General features: G+C 44.6%; 1 protein-coding gene across 2 annotated transcripts in view; it reads right to left on the reverse strand.

The window, feature by feature from the left end:
- Window positions 1–1,613: 1,613 nt before the first annotated feature.
- The window catches only part of SLC25A53 (solute carrier family 25 member 53), a 56,202-nt gene continuing 44,713 nt past the window's right edge, over window positions 1,614–13,102 (reverse strand). Inside the window, exons 1-2 of one of the 2 annotated variants that reach the window (XM_005594271.5) lie at window positions 13,006–13,090; window positions 1,614–4,523 (exon numbers count right to left, since the gene is read on the reverse strand). In XM_005594271.5, coding sequence (XP_005594328.1) covers window positions 3,569–4,492 — 924 coding nt within the window. In that variant the 5' untranslated portion in view covers window positions 4,493–4,523; window positions 13,006–13,090 and the 3' untranslated portion in view covers window positions 1,614–3,568. Of the gene's footprint in view, window positions 4,524–13,005; window positions 13,091–13,102 lie in introns of those variants that run through there. The other variant, XM_015444157.4, reaches the window with a different exon arrangement.

The raw sequence follows: 13,102 nt of genomic DNA on the forward strand, positions 1-13,102 counted from the left end.
TCCAAATGTGTGGGGTTTTCCCACACACTAAGTGAGCAATCAGTTCTGCAGCAAACACCAGATGGGTGTACTCCAATTCCATTCTGACGCAATCTACCTGTAGATAGCGTCATATCCCACAAGCTGAGGACTAGGTCTCACAGGACTGTTCCCAGACCCTTCAGACACCAGTTGCAAATCCAAGCCTCCAGAACTTCTGACAGATGGGCTTCAATTTTTAGTTCACATGACCCCTTCTTTGGGTTTAATTTGCCAGAAAGGGCCACAGAACTTAGGGAAATACTTAACGTTTACCACTTTATTATAAAGGATATATCAAAGGACACATGAAGAGATGCATAGGGTGAGGTACTGCAGAAGGGGCTCAGAGCTTCTGTGCCCTCCCTGGGGCACCACCCTCCAGGAACCTCCACATGTGCAGCTATCTGGAAGCTCTCAAACCCCAGTGCTTTGGGGTTTTTATGGAAGCTTCATTGCATAGGCATGATTGATTAAATCATTGGCCACTGGTGATCAACTTAACCTTCCACCCCTCTTCCCTCCCTGGAGGTCGGAATGAGGTTGTTAAGTCCCAACCCTCTAATGGTGCCTTGGTCTTTCTGGTGACTAGTTCCCATCCTGAAGCAACCAGGGGCTGCCAGCCATAAGCCAATCATTAGCATACAAAAAGATATCACTTTGGAAATTCTAAGGATTTTAGGAGTTGTATGCCAGGAAACAGGATCAAAGACCAAGTATATATTTCACAATATCACATATACCGTGTGAGTTTTCATTTCATTATATTCTGTAATAACTGTGGCATTGTCAGAGATAAAACACAGTCTTTTAAAAAATAATTTGGATCTACAAACATTGAATCTAGGAATATTGAAAATTGATGTATGCAATTCTCAGATAGTTCAGGGAAAAAATATCCTGTGTGTGTAGAGACAGAGTGCACACTTAAATAATAAAGCAAATGGGGAGAAATATTAATAGTAGGGGAATTAGGGTAAAAGGGACATGGGTGTTCTTTCAGCTTTATTTATGCTTGCAACATTTTTAAATGTTTGAAATTATTTTTAAAAAAGAAGTTAAAATGAAGAAAGGGACATGGATGGACAGAATGACATAAGTGGAAATCACCAGTGTACTTGGGAGATAAATGCATCTTTTTCCTTCCTTATGCAGACTCTGTGTTCATACTTTCTTGAATCCACAAGTTGAGTACTGTCCCAACACATCCCGATCTGCAGATGTGGAAACTCATCTTCAGCTCTCCTGGAGCAGCCATTTTCTGCCAACCTTGGTGGCAAATGCTCTCTGACATCATACCTCCAACAATTGTATCTTTAATTTCTGTGGCATTCAGTGAGAAGTTCTCACTGCTAAATCTACAACCAAGTAAGACAAATACAGGACAAATTTGGTTCAGTAAGGACATGCAAGAGGAGGGCATTACTAAGATATCTGTAGGGGGAAACTATAACACATGTCATCTTGGAAATCCTCAAAATCCTAGAGTTGAAATAAATGGGACAGTTATACAGTGTGATTCTGTTTGTGAAATTTCAGTTCCTGAACTGGTGCTAAGAGCAAACATGCCATCAGTAACACAAACTCATCAAATGTTCCAGTTGAAAGTAATTTTTTATTATTGTTATTATTATCAGCAGCAGCATCATTATCATTAGCACAAAACTAAATCCATTATTAAAAGAAAACAAAAACACAGCCCAAAGGCATGTGTCCTGCTGACAGTGAGTCAATAACTTTATCTTCGTGTGCAAGGGACAGCACCCTGAGGATATACCACATCACAGCTTGATAATCAATTCAATAATTCGACCAACGTTATTGAGCACCTAGGCACAATGGAAGATTCAAAAATGCATACAAGAATCCCTGCTTTCAATGAGTTTTACAGTCTAGTAGGAGGTATTGAAGAATACAAGAACACAGGGTCACATGAGATTAGTGACATAATGGAATCAGTACCATGTATGAAATGCTGTTAGAAGCGGGCATCACAGAGGCCAGGCGCAGTGGCTCAGGCTTGTAATCCCAGCACTTTGGGAGGCTGACCTGGGTGGATCACCTGATGAGGTTGGGAGTTCAAGACCAGCCTGACCAACATGGAGAGACCCGATCTCTACTAAAAATACAAAATTTGCCGGGCATGGGTGGTGGGCGCCTGTAATTCCAGCTACTCGGGAGGCTGAGGCAGGAGAAGAATCACTTGAATCCGGGAGGCGGAGGTTGCATGAGCCGAGATCATGCCATTGGTACTCCAGTCTGGGCAACAAGAGCGAAACTCGGTCTCAAAAAAAAAAAAAAAAAAAAAAAAAAAAAAAAAAAGAAAGAAATAAAAGAAAAAGAAAGGGGCATCACAGAGACTAATGTTAAAGAGACTAATGTCACAGAGATTAATGTCACATTCAGTTGGGGGAAATCAAGAGGCTCCATAGAGAAGGTGACCTCTGAGCTGGGCTTTGAGGAGCTGGAAGGATTTTGGTAGACTGGCATGTGAAGAAGGAGCACTGCAGGTGGAAAGAATAGTGTGGGCCAAAGTATGGCCATGGGAAAGTTCATGGAATGTCTGGGGAGAGAACAAGAGTTCATTATGGCTAGTGTTTGGGGTTTATGTAAGTGGAGTGACAATATGTTGAAAGTTATATAAGGACCATATTTTAAATGGCTCTGATTTCTAAGGCTAAGATTAGTGATCTTTATGTCATAGTAACTACATTAACCACATCAACAAAATATGCAATTATCTGTGAAAAGATATGGTCACTTCACTTCCAGGTTTTTTAGGGAAACTCAAATGGTTTCTAGGCAATGTTATCACCTTGCTCTCAGAAATGTCCTAGCAGATAACACCAAGCAGACTATAGCAAATGTTTCTATTTTGCATGTAATTAAATCTCTTCTTTCAAAGTTTTATCCTTTCCATCCATGGGCCACACTTCTTCGCACTCCCATCTCCAGCCCCACTAGTTCTTGTGGCACCTGATGAGTTCACACAAGCCTAATTTGGGATTTCCAGTCACAGCTGCTACCCTGAAAGTAGGACCCACAGCCTTGAGAAGTGAGAGGTGGTGGTAGAGGCAGTGAACAATGTCATGAAAATGTAGCCATCTGAGTTTTATGGAATTCCCATCCTAAGAGTCAAGCATAGTTCTTTGAAATTGGAGTTCCACTCAGTTTGGTCTGGAGGACACCTAGAGGGGCCCCAAAGCTCAAAGTGCCTAAGTAAGGTCATCTTTTTAAGTTTCCACTTATTGCCAAGGAATTCCTTAAAGGAATGACACTTAATCTGTGTTACACGTTATTTAAAGGCCTCCTGGCTCTGAGGCTACTGAAGCTGTGGAGAGACTGGGGCGAACATTTCTTTTTGACTAAGGAATCCTGTTGGGCTTTGTCCTTGCTCAACAGGTTGGTAGTTGGGAACTTCTCCCATGCAATGAGTTTACAGATGCTAAAGGATGGCTGTATTAGGCAACTGAGCCAAAGAAGTAAGCTATATAGAACCAACCAGGGAAGATTTAGAATAACAAAGCTGCCATGGCCACACGTTCTGCAGCTAGTCAGTCTTCAGCTCTTTCCTGGAGTGAGACTTCCTCTGCAGGAAGTCATGGATTGCCGTAGTGAGGCCCCATGTCACACTGGACCTTAGGATGACCAGGGAGCCTCCACGGTAGATCAGGAGCAGCTTTCGACCCCGAGTGTTCCACACATCCTGGGCAGAGGCCCACAGGCTTGGCATGTTCTGCCATCCAATATGGGACTGCATATTAGCAACCAGCACAATCAGAGGATACAGAACTAGGCAGGTGATTGTTCCATTGACACTACCAGACACCAAGGCAGGAACCCAATGGGGCAGGCCTTGCTCTGCCAGGCCATCCTGGATGGGGTCCTTGAAAGAAAAATATAGAGCACTCCCCAGGCTGTTCCTGGCCAGGACAGGCCAGAAACCACGATAGTAACCCAGTGACAGCCGCCCCCAAAGCCCATAAGAGTTGAATTCCTTGAGAATGCTGAAGGTGCTGGGGAAGCGAGCTTGCTTGCGACCATCCTGGAGCACATTTTGCACCCTTTCAAAGGGACTGAGTGCCACAGCCTCCACCACGCCAGACATGAGCCCTGCAGCCCAGCGGTGTCCCAGGGTGTGTGGCCCAACAGGAGAGAGAAAGCACAGCAGGCTATCATAAGTCCCAAACAGAAGAGTCCCTTGCAACGTCTTGGAGAGAAGAGGAGGGTAGATTCCCCGGTAGAAGTATTGAGGACCTTCGTGCCAAAGCTGTCTCACAGCCTCTGACACTGCCATGGCATGGATCTGTTGCCGGAACACAACCTTATAGATAGGAAACGTCAGAAAAGTAGACATAAAGTTGGAAACGGCCCCAAGGGCGTAGGCCTGGGAATGCCAGCTTTTCTTTCCTGGAGCCTCTGCTCGTGTCCTGGGCTGAAGCTCCTTCCCGGGAGAGTGGTTCTGCTCCCCCATGCTGAAGACAACTGTGTGCAGATGGAAGAAACTGGCAAGGGTGGAAAAAAAGAGATTAGACTGACCAATTAATTCTGTTGGCAAGCATTTTCATTGCTTAATTAGAAATGAACCCTAAGAAACTCAGGTCGACGGAAACAAGCAACTCTTTGAGCCAGTTTCTGATATATAAGCACACCCTTAAGAAATTAAGAATTCATTAACTTTAAATTAAAAGAAAGGCAATCAGTTTTTCTGAACAGAGCCACCACTACAGTATTTTGCTGACACAGCAAATATTCCAATATTCAAAGGATTACAACAGAAAAACATGAAATAGAGGAGGGGAAGACTCCAAAACTTAATGCATCAACTTTCATGACATGAAACTGCATTTTATAAACTACTTGAATAATACATTACTATTCTCTTTTTTAAAAAATCTGGCACTATCTTGTAGAGGCAGAAAGGCATTTAACAGTTGAAGTGCAATGCTTTCTCTAAAAGTTGGTATTAAATTTGGGGAGGGGGAATCTCCCCTCGCCTTTCTCTCCATAGATTCCTGCCCAAGTTGTAGCTGTTTCATGGCAACGCCCAGCCCCCCTCTAGCAAGTGAGGAAAGGAAAGAGCAGCTGCTTCTGGAAGTTCAGTGCCTAAAGACTCAGCACCTGGCAACTTCTAAGCCTAACCTTGAAGACCTGTAGCTACATAATAGAGCAAGGTTTCTTAACCTCGGTGCTATTGACATTTTGGGCAGGATAATTTTTTATTCTTGGCGCCTGTCCTGTGCATTGGAGGATGTTCAGAGGCTCCCTGGCTTTGGCTCAGTGCGTGCCAGTAGCACCAGTGGTGACTTACACAATGTGATGACCAAAAATATCTTGAGACCTTGCCAAATGTCCCCTGGGAGGCAAAACCTGGCTTAGAACCACTGTACTAGATAGAATAGGCAGTGCAAGGACCCCAAACTATTGCTCCTTACCCCAGAAAGGCCAGGAAGCAGATGGCTAGTATGAGAAGCAATTTGGAAGCCAGGACATATGAAGGAACTTTGGGATTTAAAGAAAAAATGAATGCTCAGTGCAGATCTGAGGGAGTTTGCCGGGGAGGAAAGAGGGGTTCCCTGGGCTGACGAGACAGGGTGTACAGTAGCCAGAGCTGGCACCTCAGGGAAAGGAGCACAGAGATGTGTGAGTGTGGGGCAGGAGGACAGGGGAGAGGGGGAGGGGCACGATGGCCAGGATGGAGGGCTTCCATCTACGGTGACAGGGACAAGAAGTCTGGCCGGATCTGCAGACCCACAAGTTTCATACAGAACCCTGGGCTATGTGGTGGGGGGCATGAAGGTTGGGACTCTAATTAAGCTAGCAGGCTGATGGGGGACCAGAGAGTCCAGGCTGAGGTCCCCAGGGAGGAGTGGAAGTCACACACTGCAAGAAGCCCAATGCAGCCTTCCCGAGGCTGCCAGGCCAAGAATCCGCCTTGGCGTACTACTCCTTCCAAAATCACTCCCATCAGCTCTGCTCTTCCCTAGCCCCTTCTCCCTGCTCCATCCATCTCCCCACAATCCCATTCCTATCCCCACTGCTCCATCCATATCCCCATAATCTCATTCTATACCCCCTGCTCCATCCATATCCCTACAATCTCATTCCTATCCCCCTGCTCCATCCACATCCCCACAATCTCATTCATAACCCCACCCTGTTCCATCCATATCCCCACATTCTCATTCCTATCCCCTTTGCTCCATCCATTTTGTCACAATCTTACTTTACCACCACTCCCCTCCCATGGAGCCACACTCACCTCTTGGTGGAGGGAGATGGAGGCTCAGCCTCCTGTACTCTGCCCATCACCATGTCCCCCTACCCCCACATTCCATGATGGCCTTAAGCCTCAGCCTCCTTTACCCTCATAGCCAGTACACTGGGAGGGCCCCTCTGCCTCTGACCCTTTAGCTGAGAACAGAGCAGGAGTAAAAGCTCAAGAGGCCCACTATTTGCATCCCTTTAGGCCACCTCTGGCCCCTGGCAGCCCCACTTCCATTTCTCCAGAGCCAAAGGGGACTCCTCCCAGATACCCAGGCTGCTAAATCCACAGAAGCCCCCAACAGTCCTCAGCTCTCCTACTAAAGATCTTCTTTCCAAAGTCTTACCTTCACCTAAATAAGGGCAGGTGGTGAGGTAAATATTTGTCCTTTCTTCTACCTCAGAGTGCAGTAATGTTCCATTTCCTCCCTACCATTTATAAACGTGTTCACTGACACCATGAGGCAGGATGATTTAGCAGAAAGAAAACTGGGCTAGGATTTGGCAGTACAAGGATTCCCAACTATTGCACCTACCCCAGAAAGGCCAGGAAGCAGGTGGGGTAGTATGAGATAACTAGGATTCTAAGTGAGTTTTGTTATTAACTTGATGTGTGACCTTTAGAAGTTCAATGACATCTTGGAGCCTTACCCACCTGAGCTGTAAATGGAGAAGAAAGGGCAAAATAATTTTTAGTCATCTCCATATTGTATCTGTCAGAGGGTGTTGATATGGGGGCATTCAGGTCAATAGTTGATAGAGGGATTGTACTTTTCAATCCCCAACTCCTGCCATTTTTGTAAATCATTTTGAGGGATTAAAGGTGAACAATAATTGAGAAACATCTAACCTTAATATGTAATCCATTTTATAAATCCAATCCTTTCCATTTTATGGGAGGAGAGTTCGTGTTTCTCCCATGTATTTTCTGTTAAGATGCCAGGCTTTTGAAAGGGCAGACAGACCCGAGACTGAATTCTGCCTCTGCCACTTACTTAGTTGTGTGACCATGAACAAGACATTTCATTCAGTCTCAGGTTCTTCAGCTACAAAACAGAGATATTAGGATCCACCTCAAAACGTTGTGGCAGAGATTAATAACATGAAATGAGAGAAAGTGGTTGAGAAGCCATAACATGGTGGCCTTGATAAGAAGTATCAAAACAAAAATGCTTCTGGACTTCAGTATCTGTGTCCACAGAACACATGCTCCTTCTGGACGCTCTCAGGACAACCATAACCAGACACAGGGGCATTTGGGAACAAATCTTCTGTTCCCAAGGGAGGCAGGGAAGCCCTTACTTCCACGAATGGGAAGGCGCAGCATAAGCAATCTAGGAGAGCCTGGCCCCTTCACATGAATTCAAAGTACAGACCACAGAATGGACCTAGAGTTGGCCTTAAGCAGATATCATCTGTACCCTATGACCTGTCTCCTATGTTTACAGCCTAGTAAAATGAGCCCAGAGGATTCCAGACTCTCCCAGCCAGTCTAGTCCACATGGGTAGCCTGTGTGACTGCCCCAGGATCCAGCCACAAATGAACGTATTTGTCTGTTCACTCAGGGTATCTCTCAGCCAGTCCTTTGGTCAGCTCACAAACATGTATTGATCATCCACTAAATCATTGCGGGTAAACCACCATGGAGCTAGAGTGAATAGAATTTGGTGCCTGCCCTCAAGTGCCTGGGAATCTAGCAGGGGAGACAGGTCAACAATGAGCTAAACTCTACCGAAAAACAAAATAAAGGGTACACTAATGAAGGTGGAAGCAAAAAGACAAGAGCAATTTATTCTACCTGAGAAGGGGCATATGACTCAATCCTTAACTGAGTAGAATAGAATATGCTGTTGTTAGGTAGGGGAGTAAGGGCAAGCATTCTAGGCTGAGGAAGTGGCCTAAGGTACATAGGCTTAGAAGTGTGAGTTGTGCATGGGGCTGGCCTACCCCATGTGTGAGAAGGAAATAGAGCTGTGGTTGACAGAGAGGAGCCCATTTAAGATGAGGGCCACATTTGTCTTCCCCACTGCATTGTGCTGTAGGGCACAGACATGGGCTCTGGATTCAGCCAGCCCTGGGTTTGAATTTCACTCTGTCACTTCCTAGCTTTATAACCTTGGCCAAGTTTCATCATCTTGCTGATCCTCAGTATCCTTATATGTAAAATGATTGTCATGAAGGATGCATGAGACAAAGTACAGAAAGTGCTTAGCATAGCACCTGGTATATAAGTTGCTCCATAAGTTATATTAGTAGTTTCATTTTTAAAAAATGAGATCAGGTAATTTATAGATTCAATGCCATCACCATTAAGCTACCAATGACTTTCTTCACAGAATTGGAAAAAACTGCTTTAAAGTTCATATGGAGCCAAAAAAGACCCCGCATTGCCAAGACCATCCTAAGCCAAAAGAACAAAGCTGGAGACATCACGCTACCTGACTTCAAACTATACTACAAGGCTACAGTAACCAAAACAGCATGGTACTGGTACCAAAACAGAGATATAGACCAATGGAACAGAACAGAGCCCTCAGAAATAATACCACACATCTACAGCCATCTGATCTTTGACAAACCTGAGAGAAACAAGAAATGGGGAAAGGATTCCCTATTTAATAAATGGTGCTGGGAAAATTGGCTAGCCATAAGTAGAAAGCTGAATCTTTATCTTTTCCTTACTCCTTATACGAAAATTAATTCAAGATGGATTAGAGACTTAAATGTTAGACCTAAAACCATAAAAACCCTAGAAGAAAACCTAGGTAATACCATTCAGGACATAGGCATGGGCAAGGACTTCATTTCTAAAACAGCAGAAGCAATGGCAATAAAAGCCAAAATTGACAAATGGGATCTAATTAAACTAAAGAGCTTCTGCACAGCAAAAGAAACTACCATCAGAGTGAACGGGCAACCTACAGAATGGGAGAACATTTTTGCAATCTACCCATCTGACAAAGGGCTCAAGAACATACAGAGAACTCAAACAAATTGACAAGAAAAAAACAACCCCATCAAAAAGTGGGCAAAGGGTATGAACAGACACTTCTCAAAAGAAGACATTCATACAGCCAACAGACACATGAAAAAATGCTCATCATCACTCGCCATCAGAGAAATGCAAATCAAAACCACAATGAGATACCATCTCACACCAGTTAGAATGGCAATCATTCAAAAGTCAGGAAACAACAGGTGCTGGAGAGGATGTGGAGAAATAGGAACACTTTTACACTGTTGGTGGGATGGTAAACTAGTTCAACCATTGTGGAAAACAGTGTGGCGATTCCTCAAGGATCTAGAACTAGAAATACCATTTGACCCAGCCATCCCATTACTGGGGATATACGCAAAGGATTATAAGTCATGCTACTATAAAGACACATGTACACGTATGTTTATTGCAGCACTATTCACAATAGCAAAGACTTGGAATCAACCGAAATGTCCATCAGTGACAGACTGGATTAAGAAAATGTGGCACATATACACCATGGAATACTATGCAGCCATAAAAAAGGATGAGTTTGTGTCCTTTGTAGGGACATGGATGCAGCTGGAAACCATCATTCTCAGCAAACTTTCGCAAGAACAGAAAACCAAATACCACATGTTCTCACTCATAGGTGGGAATTGAACAATGAGATCACTTGGACACAGGAAGGGGAGCATCACATACCGGGTCCTATTGTGGGGAGGGGGTAGGGGGAAGGGATAGCATTAGGAGATATACCTAATATAAAGGACGAGTTAATGGGTGCAGCACACCAGCATGGCACATGTATACATATGTAACAAACCTGCACGTTGTGCACATGTACCCTAGAACTTAAAGTATAATATATTTATATATATATATATATATATATATACACAATTCTAAAAGTCAAAAAAATTAGATAATAGGAATAAAGGCACGATTACAATTAAATTGTTCTAAAGGCTGCAATTGGTCTAATGAACTGGGTCATCTGCAGAATGCATTTTGGACTGCTTGTTTGGAAGGCAGCAAAGAAGAGTTTTCATGGGCTTTGGTGTTTGACATCCCTGGCCTGCAGTCTCAGTGCCTCCACTTACAAGTTGTGAAGCCTAACACAAGTTACGTAACATCCCTGAAATTCAGTTTCCCTGTCTGCAAAATGGGATACAATGGCTGTCTCAACAGGGTTACTGAGAAGCTTAAAAGAGGTAACAGATAGAAAGTTCCTGGCACAAAGGAGGCAGGCAGCCAAAGGCAGCTATTATTGTTTCAGCTGAAAGCTTTATCTCCAAACCTTCAAGCCTTTAAGGTTTATTTTTTGAAATTAGAAAATGTGGTCTCATTAGAGCCATCAGTTGGAACACACTCATACACATGAGGCCAGAGATAGGATATCCTGTATCCAACTTGAGCCAGGTTGCTAATATTCCCCCCACCCCTGCATGAAGAGTCCCTTGCTTTGTTCTAGTAGCCCAACCCTGGCCACTTTACACAATCCATTTCCCATCATTATTTTTGTCAGAGCTCTGAGACCTATTCTTGGTTTTATGTGATTCCATCCCTACCAAGTCCAGCTGCAAATACCTAATTTGATGATGAAGCCAATTTAAACACTGAACAAGAGTCTTCTGGGAGGCAAGAGTCAGATGTCATGGGACAGGGGAGCAGAAGCAAAAGTCTGAAGGAAACCTAAGAGCTACTGCCAGCATCACCCCTGAGTGTGCAAGGTGAGCAACCTGCCTTATCCATACATCCACACTTTCCACCCTCCACCACCACTATCCCACTGTTCCATCCACAGGCCACAATCCTGAGATGGAAGGTGCTTTATCTCCAAATTTATATTGTTTACTCCAAGGAACTCTAGATCTTGGGGTTGTAAATAAGAGGGTGGAAAGGAGCAAGTGAAGTACCTTGGCAGACTGAAGATGAAGCCAACAGCAGCTGAAGGGCATCAGACTGTTTACTTGCTTCTAAACATCAGGAGTCAAGAACAGGCCCCACAGGAGCCTCCTAGCCACACTATACATAAAGGAAGTAATACCTGCTCTCTAAGTCAGGGAAAAATGGAGCAGGTTTTCCAGCCACTGCCTTCACGGCCATTCACTTTGGACAACCCTGCATGCCGTTTCCATGGAGTTGCTCCTTCTCTGGGGCCAGTGATGCCAAATCCAGCAAAGGAGAAGTCCCCTGAAGAGCTCACAGAAGGGCAACCTAGCAACCTGTCCTTGAGCCAGGAAATGAAAGAGCTATATCAGCAACAGAGAGCTGTGGTTTGGGGGTTAGGTTAAATGGGGTTTTATTTCTCACACTTCTTCGTCAAGCATGGCTTGAAGAAGGAAGATGTTATGACAGACCCATTTGAAAATCTGCAAAGCTGTGGACTCAGAAGAATGTACGGAGTCCAGATTCTTTGCTAACAATTCCAGGAAGGACCACGGGTAGGAATCTGTGCTCTGGAGTTACATTTCATGACAGATATGCCATGGACAGATACACTGATAACAGGCCCATTTACTCATAACCTTCAGCATCACGTGGTGGTGTTTAGAACAGTGGTTCACGAATCTCTCTGCACCTTAGAATCAACTACAGGGCTGGTTAAAACTACAAATCACACTCTTCATGCCTAGTCCTAGTACATCAAAATCCCCCAGGGGTAAGGCCCAATAAGCTGCATTTATAACAAGCTCTCCAAAATGGTTCGGAGGCAGCCCACCTTGTACTCACACTTTGGTTAATAGCATGAGTTCTGAATTCAGAGACTTGGTTCAAATTTTGGCTTCACCTTGTATTTTCAGATAAATCATTTTACCTCTCTGAGCCTGGCCTCTTTGGGGTCACAAAGGGCTGTAGAAATAATGTTGCTTTTAAAAAACAGGCAGCTTGTGTTAAAAAAACAAAAAAGCAAAAGAAAAAAAGAAAAAAAGATTAATAATAATAATAAAAGAAACAAGAAAGAAAAGTGTCAAAAAGAGTTTCCTCTTCTGTACAATGGGCACCATAAAGGTTGCCTTTATCTTCCCTCAGCCCTGTCCCCACTACCTCCTCACCCCCTCCCTCAGCACTATCATCACATTGAGACTGCTGTTGAGATGGTTTGAGACTACCTGTGCAAAAATACTCTCCAGGCAGCGCTGCAGGGCAAAGAATTAGCATCTAGAGTGCAACATACAGGTGCTAGGTTGGATGCTGTAACTTATTTGCTGCAGGATACAGGCCAAAACGAGTAACCTCTCTCTCTCTGGCTCAGTTTCTTCATCTGTGAAATGGAGATAACGGTTCTTGCTCACCAATTCTTTGCAATCCCAAGTTGGTCCTCCCATCCTGGCCTTGGTTTTTCTCCACTATCCCTTAATCTGACAGAACAGAGGAGTGTTGGCAAGGGGCAGCCTTTGAAGTCAGACATGTTGACTTGGGTGTCAGCTCTTAGCTCTGCACTTCCTAACTGTACTGCCTGGGTGCTTCAGTCCTTTCCTGTTAAATGGGTACGCTGCTACCTCCTTCACAGGGCTGCTGAGAAGAGGAAAGGAGATGTCCATGCAGGCGCCTCTGCACACAAAAAGCACTCAGTAAACGCTGTTTCCCCCCTTCCGCCTATACAAAGGTGAGGAACTCTCATTGTTCACTTGGGTTCTGTCCCACCTCGTGTTTAAGGCATCCGGTCTCAAAGCCGGGAGGAGAGCCGAGGTGAAAGGGGATAGGGAGAAGGGAAGCGATGGGGTAGCAGCAAACTCACGGATGAAAGGGAAATGGGCCCAGTCCGTGCTTCCGAGCTGCACTTGACGCCGTGCCGGCTCCCGCGCCTGTCTGCCGCAGCCCCCGCCCTCCCGCAC

The sequence above is a fragment of the Macaca fascicularis genome, chromosome X, assembly GCF_037993035.2.
Source record: "Macaca fascicularis isolate 582-1 chromosome X, T2T-MFA8v1.1".
Classification (NCBI taxonomy): domain Eukaryota; kingdom Metazoa; phylum Chordata; class Mammalia; order Primates; family Cercopithecidae; genus Macaca; species Macaca fascicularis.